This window comes from Chamaea fasciata, unplaced genomic scaffold, assembly GCF_029207755.1.
Source record: "Chamaea fasciata isolate MVZ Bird 193981 ecotype frontalis unplaced genomic scaffold, bChaFas1.0.hap1 SCAF_40, whole genome shotgun sequence".
Lineage (NCBI taxonomy): Eukaryota > Metazoa > Chordata > Aves > Passeriformes > Sylviidae > Chamaea > Chamaea fasciata.
Genome location: NW_027094125.1, coordinates 1,598,662 through 1,621,267, shown reverse-complemented (window position 1 = coordinate 1,621,267; position 22,606 = coordinate 1,598,662). Strand labels below are relative to the sequence as shown.

The following is a 22,606-nucleotide window of genomic DNA, read 5'->3' as shown; positions in this document are numbered from 1 at the left end:
TCAAATGATAAAATGTGAGCAAAGCAGCGTGCTGGGTACAGTGGGGCGTTCCCGAATGCTGAATTTTGCTGGTATTTATTGCCCATCTTCATAAAGCACTACTCAGCCGGTTTTTTTGGTGGTTTCCTCCTAGTTTCTATTTGTGAAGTCCGATTTCCATACCCCATTGTGATCAGTTCCTATTGGTGACATCGAATTTCTATTACCCCAAGGTTGTAAATTAGTGATGGTGATGTCCGTTTTCTCTTTCCAGAATCATACATCAGTGATGGTGATGTTTGGCTTCCCCTCCCAGGATCATGCATCTGTGATGATGGGGTCCAGTTTTCCTTTCCAGGATCCTCAGTTTTTTTAGCTTAGGATAAGCTCACTTCCTTCTTTTATTTAGTGGTTACCACTCCTTTTATATATCCTAAAGCTGTAGTTCAAAACCTCTCACTACAAAGCAGCTCAAAGCTTACAATAATTTTGATAATACTTATGCATTCTTCTATCCTACATGCTAAAGGCCTAAAAAAACCCTTTAAACTTATATTGTGAGAACTTTAAAACTCACATTATTCACGTATAAGCATGCAAAATATTTGTCCAAAAAGCCTCTTTTCATGCTCTTTTTCCTGTTTGTTTATTAAAACTCGTTTTCATAACTGTCCCGTGGCCTCATTCGACATATTTCAAAACAACTACACGGGTCACATTTTGGTTTGGTTTTTTTTTTTTTTTTTAATGTGACGGGAAACACAACGTCACATTTCACAGCAGGAACCCCAGCAGGGGAAGGAGGGGTTGGTTTCGAAGCTCCTGAGTGCCCCCAGTGCAGCTGAGCCCGGAGCCATCCCTGCCTTGCCGAGCAGCAGCTGAGGAGCAGGAGCACTGCCCAGTGCGCCCCGTCTGTGTTGAGAGTGTGAAAAAATGAGTTTCGCTCTCTTGGAAAAATTTATAAGTTTAATTAAAAAAAAAAATAGACAGTTTAGGAGACAGGAAAGCAAAGGTATCTCGGCTGAGGGTGCCTCCCCGGAAAAGGACACTCACTCCTTCAAAATCCTTGTTTTTAAGGATTAACCTTTTACATATGCGGTTTTTTTCAAACATTCTTTTGAGTCCAGATGTCCTTTTGGTTTTTGGCCCCCCTTCCTTCAAAACTTGCCCCACTGTACTAAATTATCATTTTATTAGATAGAAGTCCTTGTTGGTGCCTGGGAGTTTTTCTGATACCAGAAGATCAATGAACTCTCTCTTGTAGCCTTTGTTTCACCACTGTCTCGGTCTTATCAATTTCAGCAATGTAGAAGGATCTTCTCTCTCTGCATCTTCTGGTTTGGTCAGTTCAGATATTACAAAGAGAAAAAAAACCCAGTCTTTTTACTATTCACCCTATGTCACAATCAGAAAATACATTCATCACCTTTCTAAACTCTATTAATAAAACACAATACAGTATAATTATACAGATAATGGTCATTTTAATATTTGTGAAAAGCCCACTTTCTAATATGCATTTATAACAAGAGGAATGACAGACTTGTCTTTACAAACTAGCAGTGGAGGATCTTCTGGTAGATAAAACCAGCACTGAGAGATGAAAGAAACAATGGGGAGGATTCCACTGATTGATGAATGGAAAAGAAGATATTTGCCTTTACAAACAAACTGTAGGTTTGCTGATAAATGAAACTGGATATTGAAAGAGGAAAGAAACAATGGGGGAAACCCATAAATTCCGTAAGAATTAAAAATTAAAAGGGGGGTTATACATTAAAGCGGAATTTTAGGTATTAGGCACTCCGGGAAGTCTGTAACTCTCAAGTACCTCAGCCAATGGAGAAAGAGAGAGGGAAATGCGGCCGGGAAATGAGGATAAAACAGGAGGCTGCGTCCTCCAAAATTTGAGGGAGCCCAGGGGGCCCCATGGCCTCTCCCTTAATCTGAATACAGTAAAAGGACTCCTTAGTCTCCTTTTTGGACATAAACCTCTGGCGTTTGTGGATTAATTTTCCTAACAGTGTCGGGCTGGCCGGGCCTGGGCGGGCTCTGGGGCAGTTGGGCCGGGGCAGTTGGGCCGGGGCAGGGCTCTCCAACCGCCCCGGGTGTGTAACTGCAACCCGGCAGCTGCCAGAACAGCCATGGAGCCCCGGCAGGTGGGTGGGGAAGGGGCAGCTCCCCCTGTGCCGGGCCCCGAGGGGCCTCGTGGGCCTGGGCTGTCCCACGGGGAACAGCCGCTTCCCGTTGGGAACAACGGGGCATTCCCGGGGCTGTTCTGGAGCCGGCAGCAGCTTTGGTGCTGGCCGTGGGGACGAGCCTGGCAGGGAGCGGGGGCTCCTGGCCGTGCCAAGGCCTCACATCTCCTCCGTCAGTGCGGGCACTAACGAGGGAGCAGCTCTTCGCTGCATCCCCAGCACCCCAGTTTACAGCCCAGCCTCAGCGCTGCCCAGACGCCGCGCTGGGTTTCTCCCAGTCCCCTCCCAGATGATTGCTCGTGGCCCAGAGGAGCCCGCAGGGAGGGTCAGAGGGTGCTCCGGGGGCTGGAGCACTTCTGCCATGGGAAAGGCTGCGAGAGCTGAGACCACTGCCTGAAGAGGGCTCAGGAGAGATCTTAGAGCTCCTTCCAGCCCCTGAAGGAGCTCAGGGAGAGTTCCCTAAAGGAACTTGGGGAGGGACTTTGGACAAGGATCTGCAGGGACAGCACAAGGGGGAATGGCTTCCAACTGAGAAAGGGCAGGGATCGACTGGACCTGGGGAAGAAATTCCTCCCTGGAGGAGGAATGGTGAGGAGGGTGGGGAAGCCCTGGCACAGGTTGCCCAGAGCAAACAGAGGTTGCCCTGGAAGTGTTCCAGGCCAGGCTGGATGGGGCTCTGAACAACTTCCCTCCTGGTGTTCACATCAGGTAAGATATTTTCCTGCAGGTTGCTTGTTCCATTTTCAAACTCTGGGGTTGAAAGGATTCCCAGGGAGGGGAGGAAGACCCGAGCTGGAATTCCTGAGCTGGGGTAGGCTGGGAAAACATTTAGGGACCATTTAGGACCAACGTCCTCAGGGACAGCCATGCAAACCTGAGTGTGCTCATCCCTGTGTTCTTCCAGGTGGCCCAGGAGCTTGGTCTGAGCCAGCAGATCCTTTCCCACATGTTCCTTCAACAGGAACCTTCCTCAAGAGCCCCAGAGGTGAGTACAGCTGTGCCGAGCTGCCTCAGGACCCTTTTGAGGTGGGACTTCGGGAAGGGAACTGCAAGAACCCTGCAAGGGGGAAGCTGCTCGGCCGTGGCTCTCCTGTCCAGCCCTGAGTGGGTTTCATTTCTCTGTGCCTCATTTCTGGGCGCCCATTTTACCCCAAAGGAGACTTCTTTTCTCTGTCTGGTTGGTTTAACAACACTTTTGATGGGGAACACGAACAAAGAGAACAGGAACCTGATCTCTGATGGTGCTGTTTAATTTCACTGTAGTCACCGATAAGGACGGGCAAGGAGACCAGCTCCTTTATAATTCTTTTATTAAGATCAGCTGTAGGTGGGGGGGGACTCCTGGGGCTGTGAACGACGCAGGGGAGGAGGCGTTCAGCTTTGCCGCCGAGCAGAGCTGGGTTTTCCGTTCCTGTGAAAGTTTTTGGACAAAACTCGGGGCAGAACGGTGTTGGCCTCCTGGTCTAGAGATGCCGGTCTGGTCAAGTGCTGTTGAAGTTATGGTGACGAGGTGGAATCCAGTTCTGATTGCTGAGGTGCTCTATGGTTCTGCCGACCCAGAGCGGTTTTAACCTTGGCCCTTGGTTTCATGTTGGCTCATTGTTTTTAGGGGTTTTTTTCTTCTCCTTCTGGGTGCTGAGGTCCATGGGAGTCTTCTTCATTTACATGCCGGGTGGTGCCATTGGTGGCCATGCAGGAAGCGGCAGGGCAGGAAGCGGCAGAGGCAGCAGGGCCAGGGCGGGGGAGAGAAGCGGCAGGGGAAGCGGCAGGGCAGGGATGGGTACTCGGCGGGGAAGAATACAGTTCTAAGGGAAGAGACTTTGAGGTAAATAGCATTGAACAGGGAAAGCATTACAATAACAATGGGTATGGGGTAAACAGTATTTAACAAAGCAGACCTTTCAATAGGTACTAGATAATGCGATAAGTAGCCTTTAACCGGGAAAAAGGCTGGTATGGGGTAAACGGTATTTAACAAAAGAGACCCTTCAATAGGTACGAGATAACAAGGGAACCAGTATTTTAACTGAGAGAAGGCACTTTACAGTAGAATTCTTTAACTGAGTTTAGAAACTTGGATTTTATTTCTTACAGTCACAGCACAAGCAATGTGCTCAGAGTAGAAATAGATTTCATATGTTTCAGCAGATTTTGAAATCGGTGCTCCATGAATGAACACGCATTCTTGTTGGGAGCAGAAGAGGCATTTCAGATGGTACTTTGGAATAGGACGGAATACCTCTGCCGTCCTCTTAGCAGGATAAAGCAGAGAAGGAACATTAGATCTCCATTCCAGACTATGAGAAGACTTCCCCCCCCCCCCCCCCCAGACACTTGCATTTCATTTCATTCTTTTTTCTTTTCTTCGTTTAACACATTGCCCCTTCATGTCATCTTGTTTGGTGCTAAAATCCATGGTAAAGCATTTTCAGAAATCACTTCTGGAAACAAAAGGAAGCTCTCCTGGGACATTTCACAAAGGCAGGCAAGCTGTGACAGGGACAAGGGGGAGCGGCTTTAAGCTGAAATAGATGTAGATTGGATATTAGGGAGAAACTCTGGGCTGTGGGGGTGCTGAGGCCGGAGAAGCTGTGGCTGCCCCCGAGCCCTGCAAGTGCCCCAGGCCGTGTTGGACGGGGCTCGGAGCAGCCTGGGATAGCAGAAGGGAGATGGAATGAGATGATCCTTGACGTCCCTTCCAACCCAAACCATTCCGGGATTCTCTGCTATGAATTTAAACCCCACGATTCTCCCCTCACCACCCGCTCCCTCTCCTGCAGGCGTGGCAGGAGGCAAAAGAACACAAAGAACGACCCCGGAGCGGCGCAGACAGAGCGAGACGCAAACGAAAAGCAAGAAGCCATGGGAAAGCGTCCGGGACGAGAGCAGAAACACGGGCAGAGAGCGGCACAGGGACATTCCCGGGCGCGCCGCTTCACATCCCTCCCGCCAGGCTCCGGGAAATAGAAGCGGAGCTGATCTGCGCTGACGAGGCGGACACGGAGTTCGGCTCCTGTGAGCCGGCGGCGCCGGCAGTGCCGGTAGCGGTGCCAGCGGCGGTGCCAGCAGCGGTGCCAACAGCAGCAGTGCCAGCGGCGGTGCCAGCAGCAGCAGGGCCAGGAGCGGTGCCAGAGGCGGTGACAGCAGCAGCAGTGCCAGCAGCGGTGCCAGCAGCGGTGCCAGCGGCGGTGCCAGCAGCAGCGGTGCCAGCGGCGGTGCCAGCAGCGGTGCCAGCAGCGGCGGTGCCAACAGCGGTGCCAGCGGCGGTGCCAGCAGCAGCGGTGCCAGCAGCGGCGGTGCCAGCAGCAGCGGTGCCAGCAGCGGTGCCAGGAGCGGTGCCAGCAGTGGTGCCAGCAGCGGTGCCAGCGGCGGTGCCAGCAGCAGCGGTGCCAGCAGCGGTGCCAGCGGCAGCAGCTCGGGCTCCTGGCCAAGCCCGGGAGGACAGCCGCGGGCTCGGCGCTGGCGCGGGGCTCCAGGCGGCCCTGCGGGAAGGCAGCGCCCGGTGCCGGCAAGGGGAGTTCGCAGCAGCCGCCGCCAAGTTCTCCGCGGCGCTGGAGGTACGGTATCGGTGCGATTCAGGACGGCTCGTGTAGAACTCCGACTTCTTCAGAGGGCACTATAGCAAAGTTGATTGAAGGACAGGTTCTTTTTATACAGTGTTTGGGTACAATGAATAGGATCGCTCCTTTAGGGCACCACCTTTTTGCTAACGTCTCTACCAGTGAATAAGTTGGGAAAACACCAGGTGTCAGGAGGAGGATATCTACAGGGATTGTTTCGGGTTCCTCCTCACGATTTCCCAGGCCAGACTGAGAGAGTTTTGTCCTTGGCTCTCCCACAGGCTTCGAGGCACTGCCTGGAGCCTAAAATCTATTTTCTGACCACTGTCAGCTTCCCCAGTACGGGGCTAAAGGGCTGTGACCCCACGGCAAAGCCACGGCTGGGACACGGGTGTGACCTGCAAGGCAAAGCCAGGGCTGTCCCCGCTCTCCCTGGGGCAGGAATAGCAAAGGGAACCAGGAGCAGCAGCCTGGAGTGCCTGGGGTTGGGGAGAAATCCTGAAAACTGAAAACTGGGGTTATAAATAAGCCACAGAAGGGGGGAAGTGTTGGGCTGAACTAAAGAATGTCAGGTGATTTCGTACTTTTCTCCAGTTATTAACTGTATTAATGTGTGGAGGAAATTGAGGTCCCATAGAGTGAGGGGAAAAAAAAAACGCTTCTCTTTTTAATCTTAGCTCTATTAGCAACAAATGCCCTCTCAATAACTGGGGAGTTTTCACTCTGCCTCAGCGAATGTTTTCTCTCCACTCTGACTGCAATCCCTTCAGCCAGGCACTTGAAACTCTGAGCAGGGCACTGCATGTTTCTTTAGCACTGTTCTGCCAAACTTGATTCGAAAACATTTGTCAAATATTAGAGATTCCCAGTTCACAAGAAAATATCCTATTCTTAATTTTTTTCCCCTGCAATAATGAAGTAATTTCTTAATCAATAAATATTATAGCAGTCAGTGAGTAAAATGACAAAGTGTCATCTTCCTTAAGTGCTTTTTTGCCCCCTGTATTCTGATATGAGCTGTGGTAGAGGCAGCACCACGGGTCACTTAAGAAGAGAGGAGGACTTTGTCTCCTCCTATGAGGAAAAGCTGGCGAATGAACATACCAGGAAAATGGATGAAGGAATTAATCCCTGGGATTGCAGACAGAGGGATTGGGACGTCACAGAATTGTAGGGCTGGTGCTCCTCAGTGTAAGGGTTTAGGCTTCTTTTTTCTCTTGCCAAGGTCAGGATGAATACATGGGAAACGAAGGACTGAGTGTGGACTTGGACTGTTCATTATATCTTATCAATTTACAGTATTTACAGGCTCACACACTGTGAGGCACAACTAGCACGCCAGGAAAATGAGGTACAATGGAGTGCTTCTAACTCCTTCCGAGGCCTTTTAAATGATAATTACCCAGTACCAAGGTGACACTATATTATTTATGGTTTTGATCCAATAATGACCACTCAAGGCCTGCAATGTAGACCTTTTTCACCCAATTATAGAAAACCACCTAAACCCATGAAGAAGAAGGAAGAAGAAGGTGAAGAAGGACAAAGACAACAGCCAAAATCCTCCATCTTGACTCACATGTATTACCATACACTAAAACCCCAAATTCTAAGTTTCTAGGACTCCAACACCTCAGCAGTCTCTAAATCCAGCTCTCCTCAGAAACAAAAAACCCAGAACATCCCTGAAAGATGCTCCTGTCCTCTGTGCTGATTTTTGTAAGGCTGACTTTAGTTAAAGGCAGAGTCTATTAGACGTCAGTTTTCTCCACTGATCAGTGACAAAAAGCATTTCCACCCAGCAAATGGTGTATTTTAATATTTGGAAATCACGGTTTTGTTTCATGTGCAGCTTTGCAGCAAAGGCTTCGCTCCAGAGGATCCCTTGAAGTCCTCTCCAGATGATATTTCCAGGCTTTCCAGTTGGATCGAGTCAGTGCTCGTCATCTGCTACTTAAAACTGGGGCAGCCTGACCTTGCTCTGCATCATGCACACAGGTGAGAGGAGATACAGATTAGATCCACTGCTGAGACTGAAATCCAAACTGAAGCTAAGGCTAGGAATAAATGCTGTGCAGGAAGAACCAGTGTGATAGTGAGAAAAGAGGAATCAAGCAAACACACCTTACACGTGGCACTGGTGTTCGGATCGGACTGATCATCTCTGTTGAAGGGTCAAGTTTTGCCCACGTTGCACCTCTGCCTTGGACAGAGAGTATTTCAGAATACCTCAGGTTGACCTTCTGATGCATTCCAGATGCACAGTGCTGCCGGGGAGATGGGCCAGACACCGGCTGCTCCTGTCAGGGGAGCTGGGGGTTAACAAGAGCTGGTGCTGTAGCAGTTTTGTTTATGTTACTTACATGCCAAAGGCAAGAGAGACTATTACCCCTGGAACATTTTTTTCTGGAGCAATACGCAAACCTCTAGTGAAATTGCATTTAGGATAAAACCACAGTGAAATGAACCTTTAAGTGACATTTTTTAGTAATGTTTTCTTCATTGAGCACAGCTGGAGAGAGAGGAAGAGAGAGGGAGTTCCCCTGACGCTTGAGATGCAGCACTGAGCTGAGGCACACAGTGTCTGCCTCAGGCACCGCTTGATTCTCAGGAGCTTTTGAGAAACCCCAGTCTCACCCTGTCCATCCCTGTTCTCTCCCCAAGGAGCATCATTCAGAACCCCTCTCACTTCTGCAATCACCTGCGCCAAGCCGCTTGCTTTCGCTGCCTGCACAGATACTCAGAGGCCGCCAGGTACTTCTGCTGCTCGGGCTTCCACAGGGCTCCTCTGCATCCCCTTCCTTGCAGCAGTGACACATCCTCTAGGAGCCAGGCTTTTCCCAAATCTCTGGGAGCCTCGCCCTGGCTTTGCGTGTGTGATCTCAGGGGCAGCAGAGCAGAGCTCCAGCCCCCCCAGTTCACATTAATGTGAATAATCCCAACTGTTTTCTGGCAGAATTTGGTGAGCTTAAAAATGCGTTTGCTGATGTTTGTCTAAAAGTTGGGCAAGGACTGGGAGTTCTGTGTGAGCTTTGGTGTTCAGCTCAGCTGACACTCTTTGAGCAGGACCTCCTTTCAGCCTGGCCACAGAGCCCCTCCTGTGGCTGTCCCCTCTGGCTGTCCCCTCCTGTGGCTGTCCCCTCTGGCTGTCCCCTCCTGTGGCTGTCCCCTCCTGTGGCTGTCCCCTCTGGCTGTCCCCTCCTGTGGCTGTCCCCTCCTGTGGCTGTCCCCTCTGGCTGTCCCCTCCTGTGGCTGTCCCCTCCTGTGGCTGTCCCCTCTGGCTGTCCCCTCCTGTGGCTGTCCCCTCCTGTGGCTGTCCCCTCCTGTGGCTGTCCCCTCCTGTGGCTGTCCCCTCTGGCTGTCCCCTCCTGTGGCTGTCCCCTCCTGTGGCTGTCTCCTCCACTCTCTGCTTTGTCCCCAGGAGCGCCATGGTGGCGCAGTGTCTGTACGTCCTGGCCGACGGCGCGGGGCTGCAGATCAGTGACCTCCTGCAGCTGTACTGGCAGGTAACACCTGACAGCCTGGGCCAAGCTGGGAGGGACCCGCAAGGATCGCCCAGACCAGCTCCTGGTTCCCAAGAGTCACACCCTGTCCCTGGGAGTGTTGTCCAGCTGCTCCTGGAGCTCTGTCAGGCTTGGTGCTGTGACCACTTCCCCAGGGAGCCTGTTCCGGTGCCCAAACAGCCTCCTGGGGAAGAACTTGTTGCTAATATCCAAGCTAAACCTCCCCTGACACAACAATGCTGGATACGGCTGCTGGAGGCATTTCACAGAATTCACAGAATCACAGAATGACTGGGTTGGAAGAGACCTTCAAGATCACCGAGTCCAACCCATGCCCCAACACCTCAGCTAGGCTACTGCACTGAGTGCCACGTCCGGTCTTTTTTTAAACACACCCAGGGATGGTGACTCCAGTCCTTTATTATTCTTTCCATGTAAAGCTTTTTTCCTAATACCCAACCTGTATTTCCCTCGAGACTGTGTCCTTTTTTCGTAAGGCTTCATGATGAGGCTTTCAGAGAGCACAGAATCATTTTTTCTCTCCATCTGAACGACAGTTTGTCTTGTCCCTGTCTCCTGCTTGAAGATGGAGGCTCATGGAGTCTCCACCCAAACCACCTGGTTGTTTTGTTTGGGTTTTTTTTCACCAGCCTTTACCCAAGGGGAAACGTATCATTTCTTTGCTCGTTTTTAGGCTATGATTCAAGAAGCCCTCAGTGGAGAAGACTCTTTTTCTGCTCTGTACACACCTTTTGAGAAAGAGGACAAGGCTGACAAGATAAAGGAGGCCAACAAAACCTTTGCTGAGAAGTACCCTGATTATGTGCAGCACATATTTACAGGTAACAGCAGGTTTCAGCTGCCCTTAAGCACTGTGGATTCTGTTTGTGCAGCCGAATTCAAAAGGGTTGGAGACAGTTGGAGAGTTTGAGCTGCTTGGCCTTCAAACACTTCTGCTGCTCTGGGGAATTGGGCTGAATATATTTATCTCAAGCATCAGCAAAATTTAAACTGTTGATGCAGACAGGTGCAGAGCCCAAAGATTCAAAGCCCAGTGAGAGCTGGATGTGTTGGTTTTGTCATCTGTGTTTTGGCAAGGTTTCTGGAGACCATTTCACTCCTTCTTAGACTTCCCTTTTCTTTCCTGCATAAAAGTAACTTCTCTTACAGCTGTAAAGAAATATGACAGTGGAAATTATTTTCCTTTCCCTACGCAGATCCTTATGGAATTCACCTGTTGCCAGAGAAGGCTGAATCTCACCCTGGCCAGCAGTACTTACTGACTCTTGGCTTCAGAAACAGAGAGATTGGTAAAACCGTGGAAAAGTTTGTAACTCGAAAACTGCCAGTCTTTCCAGGTGTGCCAACTTGCTGAAGAACTGGCCTGGCTCAGGGGGGACCCCCACAGTCCTTACTAGATCAGGTCGTGAGGGGTGTCTCAGGACCCATTTCCATCAGTGGCAGCAGCCCTGACAGCCCAGGCAGCTCTTCCCATCCTCTTCGCTCCTCCTGCAGTTCATCCAACATTCTGCCAGATCCCCTAAAGAAAATGGAGATGAATGAACGAAGCCTCTGTGGCTCTGTGATTTCATTTCCTAGGCCAGAAAATAACTTTCAGTCCCAGCACGGAGGAAGAAGCCGACACCTTTTGGCAGAGCACTGAGGAAAGGATCATGGCAGCCTTGGCTTTTATCGGAAGCACCAAGATAAAGGTGAATATCCCATTCCGGTTATGTGGTGTGTGGGAGGGACATGTGCTTTTGGGGAGGAATTCCTGCTGCTCATGCTCCTCCAGGGTCTGGAAATGCTCCCTGGAGAGGATCTGTTCCTGCTGGGGGCATTCCCTTGGATGCACTTCAAGAAGCTGCACCTACAAACAGAGTGTGGGTTGGACACTGGAAACACAAGAAAATCCTGCTCTTTCTGAAAGCCCCAGAAAAACTGCAATTTTTAAATTTTTGACCCCTCCCAATTCTCTCTTTGCTTTTGGAGATGAGATTCCTCTATTGCCACTACTGCAGTCTCAAAAGAGTAACAGGAAGAGAAAAAACTTTGAAATCAGGCAGGTTTTGCATTCCCCACGACTCCCCTCTTCTGTAAATGGATTTGGAGGAACGGGACCACACAGTTCGAGCAGAGATAAGCAGAGAGGTCTGCTTCCCAGGGCACAGGGAAAAGGAACGCATCCTGTCAGAGATGAGAGCAGAGTGCTGCCTTAGGGCTGCCCAAGCCAGTCCCCACTGTAGGAATTTACACTGCTCCCGCAGAGCAGTATTTTCCACTAGCTTTACACCTCCCCTCTGACATTTAAATGTTCTTGCTGCAGCACAAGTGCCCTCGCAGAAAAGCCAGGTGAGACCCCAGCAGCACAGAAGGCAGCAGCCAACTGACCTTTTCCCCAAGGAGGTTGGCACAGCAGCCCCGGGGTCCGGGCAGGGGCTGCCCTGGTGCCACGTCCACAGCAGCCAGGACAGGGAACTGGGCTGAACCAGGGGTTCATAACCAGCCTCAGGGATCAGTGTGGGAGCTGCCACGGAGAGGAGGAAAGCCCCAGGGGAGAAGAGAGAGTCACTGAGTTGGAACAAACAGCTGCCAGGTCCATGTCCATAGTCAGAGGAAACACATTCCCGTTCCCTTCAGCTTTCAGAGCGTTCAGTGATCCCAGCAAGACCAAACCTCTGACCCATGAGCAGATGGCAGTGCCAGTCCAACCTGGCAACAGAGATGGGCACAGAGCCAGAGCTGCTCTGCTGATGGGGACTGACATCTCTTTATGGCCCTGACAGAGATTTTTGGGCCACTTTTGTTTCCTTTAAAGTACTCCACAATTGTCTTCAAGCCACAAACATGATTCCACATTATTTCCATCACACATCAGCTAAATTAAAAATGGCCAAACTTCAGCTACAGACTCAAGCACTACCACTTACTTGGATAGGAAAAAATAATATATTTGGGGTTTAACAGAACAAACACTTCTTTCTGCTGCCCTCTTCCTCATTTGTGGATGCAAACATGCGATCTAATTTGTTCTGCTCAGGCTGGTTTTGACCAAACCCACTCAGTGCTGAACCCAAGCTCATTCAACCATGGCACCACTTAAGAGAAGTCAATTCTGCCCCCCCGGTTTTGCAGCCACACAGCCTGGAGTTCAGAACATCATTTATACACACTCTGTTGTGGCTGAGATAGGAAAGGAAAGCTGGAACATGCTCCAAACCGGCCATGGTCCTGCTGCCTGGAGGCCAGAGACCACCTCTGCAGGTTTCAGTTCCTCCAGGGTCTGTCTTTGAAACCATGGATTGGTCTGCACCCAAACCATGAGCTGACAGCCTGCATGCTTTCCCGAGACTGGAAAAGCCATCCAGGAAAGTCAGGTGACATTCAGTGAAGGGGGTGATGGAAAAACCCGTTCCAAAGGAGAAAATTGTGTTGGTGTTTGTTATCTGCTGTCTCCCCTTCCCATCTATCACGATGACATCTTTATTTTCCTAGTCTTCCTAGAGAGCTCGTGGCAAGAAAGTCTTTTTGGTGCCTCTCTGAAGGCTGTCCCAGCAGCATGGTCTGAAAGGTGCTGGCTGGCTCACTGCTGACAGCAGGACCAGCCAACACAGATGAGAAGCCTGGAGGCACAGGACACCGAGGATCAGGGTGCTCCCTGTGCCTCTCCTCTCACCTTCTCTTTTTTCTGGGCACCCAGGATGAGCGTGGCCCCTGTACACGGGCCATCGAGAAGTTCCACCATGCCAGCCTGCTCAGCCACCTGCAGAGAGGGGAGGAACACGCCCAGGTGATGACCCAGGCCATGGCTGAGCTGGCCACTGTTCCCTACCTGCAGAGAGTCTCTCAGGAGGATGGCCAGCTGGTAGGTTTTGATTTCCAACACTTGTTTTGGCCTCTGCAGGCTGAGAGAGGGAGAGCAGGAAGGGCCAGGGCAGAGTTCTGTGCTGTTGCCATGTGCTCTGGAAGTCCTTTTTCCAATGTGGGGACCTGAAAGGGTTCTCAAATCCTCCTGCAGTGCTTTGACAGAGGAGGAGCTGATCACCTGCAAGGGTGACTGACAGAACCACCAGGACTCACCTGTCACTGTCTATTGAAAATCCCTTCTCTGCCCCCAAAACTTCTCCAAATTGGTCTGGAAACATGATAGCAATGACTCAGCTCATGCTGCCTTGACACCTCTGACACCTCAGAAGGCACCTGCAGCAAAACAGCCTGAACTGGGGTACAGCTGAGAAGGAGGGGGGGGGAAAGGAGGGAAAACTGATTTTCTGTGCTGGGTGCATCTAACAGACATGCTCCCTGTCTGGGAACAAACCTGTCTGCCAGCTCCTGGTAATTTGTCAGACTTGCTGCAGAGGTGAAGAATCCGTCAGGCTGTTGAGAAACACGGAGTGGGCCCTTGGCAGACCCAACCCAGCTCCAGCAAGAGCCAGCAGTGGGATGAGTGCTGCAGCCAACGAGGCCAAAAGGGATGGTTTCCAAGGGGGTTGGGAAAAAAGAGGAGGGGGAAGCATCTCCTTGCTGTGGATCAGTGGCCAGGTGGTGTCTCCTCACCTCCCCTGAAGGGATGCCTCAAGCCTTCTGCCTTGAGCACACCCAGGGATGCTGGTTCCTACAGACACGGTGCTAGTAGATCTTAATTCCTTGTCACAAGTAAAATGCTTGTGAAGAGACTCCAAAAACTTTTCGCTTGGATTCCCTTTAACTTAACCCAATGTTTTGGAAGATAATTTTTTTAGAGAGCACCAACAGCACAGGTCTCAAGTACCAGTTTTCCCCAGTTTGTTCCTAAACACTGATGTTAAAGGGCAGGACACCCTGGATCCAACCCGTGTCTCTCTGTCTCTGAATTAAGAGTAGAGGCAATAAAGGTATTTCAGATCTACAAGAATGCAGTGCAAGGGCTGAAACAAAGATGAGTTGGCCGTGCTCAGTGTGTGAAAAATGAGTCGCAAAATCATCATTCAAGGATTTGAATTCGGGTTTATTTTGTGCGTTCAGAGAAATGATTTCTCTGTGAATTCCACACTGATTGTTTGTGTCCCGGTGCCACAGCTGCAGTCACTGATGGCAGACGCCATGGACATCCTGGCAGGAGGACCTGGAGAGCGTGCGTGGGCTAAAATACAGAAGGTAACAAACAGCCTGCAGCAAAGGGCAGGAAATGTCCCTGAGCCTGGTCTGTTCAAACGGCAGAAAAGACAGGAGGTGCCAGGGTGAAACCAGAGCAGGTGAAACCAGAGCAGGTGAATCCTGACCCGTGCCTGGGCTCAGGCAGCAGCCGCAGGGAGACGTGTCTGATTCGCCTGGGAGCCAGCGAGGGTCCGGCTGCATCCCTGCCGTGCAAACACCATCGCTGCCGCGGCACCAGCAGCAGCGCAGTCATGTCAGCACCTGATGTGCCAGATCAGTTCTAATTCGGGGGGCTGGAGCCCACTCCTGTTCTATAAATATGAAAAGCACAGGCAGACCGTGCCAAACAGCAGTTCCGGGTAGGGACATCATTCCTCTGCTGCTTGCTGGTGGCATCCCCAGCAGCGCAGACGCTGCTGGATGGCCCTAAAGGAGCTGCCGTAAATCCTGCTGCTGTTCTGGGGTCCCCTTTGCCCTCACTCCACACCCCACCCACCACCTGGGACCCATTTTCCTTCCTCTTTCTGCCCTTGGTGCTCACGCAGAGACCAGCACTGCCCCCAAAACAGAACAGGCACGTTTAACAGAGGAGGAAAGTCGTGCAGACACTTTAATTTGGTCTCTGGCTGAAGGGTCCTGCGGGCTCGGTGGTTGTGGTTAATAGGGCCAAGCACTATGGGATCAGTCTTCCCCAGACTCCCCATATGCCAGCTGAGGACTTCCAAGGCTTTTCTTTCAACGTCTTCAAGACAAGGCTGGCATCAGAAACGCTCTCTCTGCTCCTCTGCACGTTTCTGTGCCGAGCACATCACAGCAGAGCCGCCCCACGAGGCTCTTTGGAGAGCCCCAAGCTCCCCGTGCTCCTGTGGCAGTGGATCTTTTGGCAGCAAAGGAGCCAAAGCCCAGGCACAGGTGCCCCTCGAGCTTCAGCAGCACAGCAGAAAACCCTTTCCCGTGGCCTCGTGCACGGTGCAATGTGCAGCCCATCCCCTGAACAGGTCCCCCTGGGCAGCTCCATGGGCACCAAAAGGAGGAGGAGGAGGAGGAGGCAGAGCTTCTCTCCCAGACTCTTTGAGCCCTGGGTGCCCCAGGGCAGCAGATGGAACGGTGCAGAAACTTTCCTGCTTGCCTCTGTCAAAAACACACCCCCTGGCTGACCCAAAGCACGGCCAGAGCATCTGGCACAGCTCCAGGCCAGGCCAGGGCTGAGGACACTTTGGGGACAGCTCAGGACGTGGATCTGTACAAGAGGAAGCCACACTCAGACTGATTTGCTTTGTGCTGTGCCTGAAGAAGCCACACTTCACTGAATGCCTGTCAGCATGGCAGAGCAGGAGTTTTTTTATTTTTATTTTTAATTATTTCAGCTTTAAATGCAAGGGGCAGATTGATTCTTTAGATCCTCCCACGATGCAGGGTCTGTAGAGCAGAGCTCTGTGTGAAGGGAGTCTGTTCCACAGCAATGAAGGAATTGAATCCAAACAGAAATGGAGAAAACAAAAATAACGACAAACTCGGGTATCACTGCTGCCACCAGTTGTCCAAGAGGAGCCTCTGTGTATTTTGGTTTCTAAGTGCTATCAGTTTTGAAACAAACAAACTGCAGCGGCTTTTAAAGTTTTTATGGAAGCAAATGGACTTGCTTGTGACACCACTTCTTTGGGATTGCAGGTGGCACTAATCGAAGAGTACCTGAGGGAGGGAGAAGAGTATTTCTTAAGCACCCCACACGTGCAAATACCCGGAAGGGAAAACATCGACTGGACTCCAAAGGGACAGAAATATTTGAGGCTGAAAAATACAAACATGTTCATTCCCAACCCAGAAATCTTGGCCACAGGGCCCAAAAAAAGACGCATAGTTTTTGCAAAAAGTTGACTTTGTAGGCATTTTGTAGCTGTTGATAGCAATCTGGTAGATGTTAATCTCATTTTACATTGTATTAACTTGAAGTTGTATTAATGTAAATTTAAATTGTAGTCAATTATATTTAACTGTATAAATATAACTTGTATTTTAAATTTAAGTGGTATTACGTATTATTTAGTGGCATTAACTTTAGTTTGCAAATTTCAATTCAGATTGCATTCATTTGTATTTACTTGTAGTAATTTTAAATTGGATAAGTTTAAATTGCTATTGTATTAAACTGTATTTAGTTGTGTAAATTTAAGTTGTATTACTTTCAATGGTATTGAACAATATTTAGTTGCATTAACTTTAGGTTATGTGAATTTAAATTCTATTAACTATTGTTTAATTGCATAAAACTAAGTTGTATCAGTTTAAATTTAAATAGTATTTATTTGCATTAACTTTAAGTTATATGAAATAAGGCTTACATTCCAGTAAGTTAGATTTACTTGTATTAATTTTAAGTTGTATGAATTTCAATTTAAATTGCAATTAATGTTGTAAACTTTTAAGCTGCATTTGTTTAAATGTCAGTTGTAGTAAACGGTACTGAACGGTATAAAATGTGAGTTGTACGAGTTTCAATTTAGATTTTATTCAGTTGTGTGAAATCTTACTAGGCTGTATTTAATTTAACATTACCAGCAACACCAGCCTTGTGCTCTGGGCATATCCTGTGTCCACGCTCAGTCCTGTCCTGCTGGCCCGAGCAGCTCTGGACACGGGGACCCCTCCATCCTAAGCTGGGCAGAGGATTTTGTCACATTATCCCTTTTCTGACCCAAAGATGGGGCAGCTGAGAAGCGTTTTAAAAACTTTTATTCCATTTTCAGTCTCGTGTGAAGGGTGAGACAGTACAGATGTTATAATTAATGCCATCACAATCAGGAGCCAAACTATTTCCTAATTACAACACATTATAAGGGTTTTTTGGCCTGTCAGCTTTTGCCACACAATGCTGTAATGCCTTAAAGCCAATCATCCAAAATTACTCCTCGTGGGTCCTACTACAATGCATCTTTCAAAGTTTTATTTCTCCAAAGTATCCAGTCTTATTTGCAAGGCCATCATTTGAAACTTGTTTCCAGTTCCATTTCTCTCTCAACAACGTCCGTCCTATTCCATGGCATTTCTAAGTCAGCATTTCTTATCTCAGAGTTTGCATACAGACACATATACTGTGTGAGCCTTCTGTCAGGCTTTGAGAATTCTCTACAAATCCGTTTCCCACATCCTTTCCCTGAGTCATCGGGACCACCCGAAGGGGAAAAGTGGCCCTGGAGGCTGCAGGAGCTGCAAGGGCAGGGACACAACAAGAGGGGAACAGGAGAAAGTGAAAAAGAAACACAACAGGAGGGGAACAGGAGAAGGCAAAACAGAAACACAGCAAGAGGGTGTGAAAAACGAGGTTTGCTTTCTTGGTAAAATTTAAGAAGTTTAATAAAAAGACAATTAGGATACAGAGTTGTTACACATTCAATAGATCCTAATGCACGATTCAAACATTCCTCTTGAGTTTGAATTCTCTCTGTTCAGTTTTAACTCCTCCCGAACCATTTTATCTTGCAGACCCTTCTGCGAGTGGCTCCATTCCTCTGCTAGCACAGGTTCAATAAATTCCTTCTTGGAGCTTTGATTCACCACTGTCTTCATCTGGACAATTCAGGAATGCCGGAGGACCCTCTTCATCCTCCTGGTTTAGCCAGTTTAGATGTTATAAAAACGGTCTTTACTTTTAACACTATGCCACAACCACGCAAAAAATATACACATTCATTACATCACCATTTCTAAACCCTTTTAATAATAAAAGAAACTAGATGAATACAGTAAAACTTTCCCACGTTATACATGTAGCATTCATTTTAGTATTTGTGAAAAGCCAACTTTATAGTATGTACCTATAACAGCTCCAAGGCAGGTACCTGAGATGATTTTTGGAAACTGGATCTTCTGTGAATCAACCTGACATTGTTCCCAGGCATCTCTCAGTCTCAACCTCCAGTTTCAGGACAACAAATCCTGTCTGGCAGCCCCAGATTGCTCCAGGGAAGCTGACCTTGATCAATTTCCGCTTTTGCAGTGAACCTGCATCCTCCAGGATCTTCCTGAGACTCCTCCCAGGTACCTCCCGGAGTCTTTGGCACACAGAGGTCTAAGGAGCTGAGACCCCGGGTAGCAGTCCCAGAGGGCTCCAGGGAAGCTGCCCGAGGGGATTTTGTGCCAGGAAAGAGGAAAGAGCTGTGCAGGCCTGCAGGAGCACAGGGGCAGCCCCGCTGTGGGTGTGAAACGTGAGGTTGTGTTTCCTCTCAGGTAAAACAAAAAAGGTGGCCGGTGTAGTTGTTGTGAAATATGTCGAATGAGGCCACGGGACAGTTATAAAAATGAGTTTTAATAAACAAATGGAAAAAAAGCATGGAAAGAGGCTTTTGGACAAATATTTTGCATGCTTATAAGTGAATAATGTGAGTTTTAATGTTCTCACAATATAAGTTTTAAGGGTTTTTTAGGCCTTTAGCATGTAGGATAGAAGAATGCATAAGTATTATTATTTGCTTTGAAACAAAATTATTGTAAGCTTTGAGCTGCTTTGTAATAAGAGGTGTTGAACTACAGCTTTAGGATTTTAAAAAGTGGTAATCACCTAAATAAAAGAAGGAAGTGAGCTTATCTTAAGGAAAAAAAAACAGTTAAAAAAATTGAGGATCCTGGAAAGGAAAACTGGACCCCATCATCACAGATGCATGATCCTGGGAGGGGAAGCCAAACATCACCATCACTGATTTATGGCCCTGGAAAGAGGAGCTGGGCCTCACCATCACCGACGTATGATTCTGGGCACGGGAAACTGCACATCACCATCACTAATTTACAACCTTGGGGTGATAGAAATTCGACGTCAGCAATAGGAGCTGATCACAATGGGGTATGGAAATCGGACTTCACAAATAGAAACTAGGAGGAAACCACCAAAAAAATACCAGCAAAAACCAGCATTTGGTGTGCAGCTGGAGGGGAAACCCCCCCACTGTACCCAGCACGCTGCTTTGCTCACATTTTATCGTTTGAATTACCGAATTAATAAATCAATTGTTGCTTGATATATTGGCTGAGTCAAGCTCTTATTCCTTCCGTGGGGACTCAGGAGCAGCTGAATGTGGCTCCTCTTGTGCCAGGGTGTGTCTGTGTGCCCCGCTTGGCACCTTGAGGAGCAGCTGGATGTGCCTGTGGCTGCGGGCTGTGTCTGGGGTGCTGCTGGCCACTGAGGCTGCCTGCTGGCAGCTTTGGGGGTCTGGGGGGGAGTCACATCTGCCCTAAAACCCCCTCCTAAAGCCCCACAGACACTCCCAGACACCTCAAACCACCCCACAGGCCTTGGCCAGGACTCCCCCAAACACTCCCTGCAATATAAATAGCCCTAAAAGCCACCAAAACCCCTTTCCATCTCCCCCAAATTCTCTCCAAGCCACACAGCCTGGCCACGACCACCAAAACCCCCTCACAGACTGTCCCAAAAGCCCCCCAAACCTCCTCCCAGTGCTCCCAGGAGTCCCTAATACCCCTCCCAGTCCCCAATGGCACCGACCAGGAGAGGTTGGTGCACAGGAACATCCCCAGCCAGGAGCAGCTCGGGCACTTCAGCAGCGATTTGGGCACTTGTGGGGGGGACACCCTGGATGGGGAGACCCAGGCCAGGGACTGGGACAGACAACCAGAATTCCTGGAGAACAGCCGGGCTCAGGTGGACATGTTCTGCCAGCACAACTAGGAGACTGTAGCCCCATCTGCCTGGCTTTACAGCCCTACAACACCCACATCCTCCTGAAGACTCCTCTGAATCCCAAATTCACCTCAAAACCCCAGTAAAATGGTGCAGCTTTAGATCTCTTTGTTTCTTTATTTTTTACCCCAGTTCTTGGTGTTTTGATGGGATAAAGATGGAAATTATTTAGGCTGGAAAAGACCTCCAAGGATCATCTTAGCTTTGCTCAATGTCACCAGAAGAAACAATTGGATGGGGCATGTTTTTTAGGGTGTAAAGGTTTGGGTTTTCTTCCTTTTGTTCCTTTTTATAGATTTTTTCCCCATTTCTTGCTAGGAAACACTAACAACTGGGCACTTAAGAAAATGAAAGAAGTGATCAAGCTCAGGGGAAGAGAGCATCTGGTTGTACTTCTTTTACTTAAGAATTTCTTTCTGAGGGGCAGAGATATCGAGAGAATCGGGCAGGTAAAAGATGGGGCTGGGGCAGCTGCTGGCTCTCTCTCTCTTGGCTTCAGAGTGTTAGGAAAATTATTCCACAAACGTCAGAGGTTTCTGTCCAAAAAGGAGACAGAGGAATCCTTTTTCTTTATTCGAATAAAGGGAGAGACCATGAGGCATTTCCCCTGGGGTCTCTCAAATTTTGGAGGATGCAGCCTCTTATTTATCCTCATTTCCCGGCCGCATTTCCCTCTCTCTTTCTCCATTGGCTGAGGTACTTGAGAGTTACAGACTTCCTGGAGTGCCTAATACCTAAAATTCCCCTTTAATGTATAATCCCCCCTTTTAATTTTTAATTCTTACGGAATTTATGGGTTTTCCCCATTGTTTCTTTCCTCTTTCAATATCCAGTTTCATTTATCAGCAAACATACAGTTTGTTTGTAAAGGCAAATATCTTCTTTTCCATTCATCAATCAGTGGAATCCTCCCCATTGTTTCTTTCATCTCTCAGTGCTGGTTTTACCTACCAGCAGATCCACTGCTTGTTTGTAAAGACAAGTCTGTCATTCCTCTCAAGAGGAGGAAGGTCGGAGCTGCTGCTTGGGGTAAGGAATTCCCTGCTGCTGCCAGAGCCCAGCCCAGAGCTGCTTCTTCTGCCATGGGGTGATCCTCTGCTCGTGAGAGCAGCCACTGCACTGGGACCTCATCATCATCACCTACCTCACTGTTAGAGATGAGTAGTATGATGATTGGCTCTCACAATTATCGGATGAATAGTGTGTGTACATTAAAAGAAGTTCTGTTGATGTATGGTTGTGTTATTGTAGTTTGTTGTTTGGACACCCCCAGTTCTCTCTACAGCCCCCTTTGCCCCCCTCTGTATTGCTGCCACTGGACAGTCTGGGTTGGTCCTTTCTCCTTATTCAGTCCTTTGTTGTGTTTGTTGAGGTTTAATAAAGCTCTGAAATTTTAAAGTGAGCGGTCATTTCTCACAACTGGGGACTCATCTGGCATTAAAACCTCGTCTCCATGGCCCTAGGAGATTTTGGACGAGAGTTCCACCCCCTGATCTCGCGGCTCGATTGGCTTCTCCTGGGGTCATTGCTGATTTGCAAGTCGACACCTCGGGGACAATAAAGGACCAAATAAGGATAAAGAGGAGGGGGAAGGAGGGGAAAGGCCCCCTGAAAAACTGCAGATGGAAAGATCTGGAGGATTGAGAGTATTGTGCGAGGGGGAGACGGAGTCCGGGAGTGTGCTTGGGGTGTGAGTGGGATGCAGTCTGGGAGTGTGGTTAGTGCGAGAGTCAGACTTGGGAGAACTGGTTTGAAAAGGCACTGTTCTCATAACTGGTTTGAAAAGGGACCATCCTCATCATTGGTTTGAAAAGGCACCATCCTCATAATTGGTTTGAAAAGGCACCATCCTCATAACTGGTTTGAAAAGGCACCATCCTCATAACTGGTTTGAAAAGGGACCATCCTCATAAGTGAGATGGCCAGATTGCCCATAATCTGAGTGCAGGCACCTGAGCTCTGGTCAGCACTGCACAGGATCTGTACCTGAGTCTGTTGCAGCTTGAGGACATTGGACAGTTGGGTGGATTTGGAATGTGTCAGATTGGAGGCAAGACACGAAGTGCACAAGAGGTGGGGAGAGGCTGCTGGAAGCACCAGGCACGGAAACACCAGCCTGGCTGTGCGGGAGTCTCCAGGCCACGGACCCTTGCATGGGGCAGCTGGGAATGGGGAAAGCTCGTACTGGGGAGGCCTGGCATGACAGCACCTCACCTCCAGTCACGCTGCAAGAAGGACTCCATTTTTGGATGGCAAAGAAGAGTTGAGCGGCAGACTTTGGGAGGGCCCAGGGTTGGCTGATGTCATACCAGGGGTATAAAAAGTGGAGCTGCCATTTTGTGGATGAGCCTCTGGCAGTCGGCCACGCTCCCAGTGCTGTCCCTTTCTCCCTTTGTTAAGGTTCAATAAACCTTTGAAATTTTAAAGTGAGTGCTTGTTTATCAAGGGTTACTCATTAAAAGACAGACCTAGCACCATCTGCTCGGGTGCCCTGACCCTGAGTTTGCCTCTCCTTGCCCGACTGGGAGCCAGGCC

The 22,606-nt window shown here is 49.1% G+C and overlaps 1 protein-coding gene and 1 pseudogene across 1 annotated transcript; one reads left to right on the top strand and one right to left on the bottom strand.

Annotated features, from left to right (window-relative positions):
• The window catches only part of LOC136303661 (uncharacterized), a 372,218-nt pseudogene that overhangs the window by 340,831 nt on the left and 8,781 nt on the right, over window positions 1–22,606 (bottom strand).
• On the top strand, window positions 3,102–16,254 carry LOC136303680 (spermatogenesis-associated protein 16-like). Its single transcript, XM_066207272.1, has 12 exons — window positions 3,102–3,162; window positions 4,958–5,207; window positions 5,559–5,734; window positions 7,590–7,735; window positions 8,402–8,491; window positions 9,159–9,243; window positions 9,935–10,082; window positions 10,458–10,598; window positions 10,840–10,952; window positions 12,941–13,105; window positions 14,299–14,376; window positions 16,048–16,254. The coding sequence occupies exons 1-12, from the start codon at window positions 3,124–3,126 to the stop codon at window positions 16,252–16,254; spliced, it is 1,638 nt and encodes a 545-aa protein (XP_066063369.1). The 5' UTR covers window positions 3,102–3,123.

Excerpts from the sequence above, each read along its gene's own strand:
- LOC136303680 (XM_066207272.1), top strand. The coding sequence starts at position 3,124 with ATGTTCCTTCAACAGGAACCTTCCTCAAGAGCCCCAGAG. Across the intron at positions 5,208-5,558 it reads CTCCTGTGAGCCGGCGGCGC|CAGCGGTGCCAGCAGCGGTG; the intron begins CGGCAGTGCCGG and ends CGGTGCCAGCAG. Across the intron at positions 8,492-9,158 it reads AGATACTCAGAGGCCGCCAG|GAGCGCCATGGTGGCGCAGT; the intron begins GTACTTCTGCTG and ends CTTTGTCCCCAG.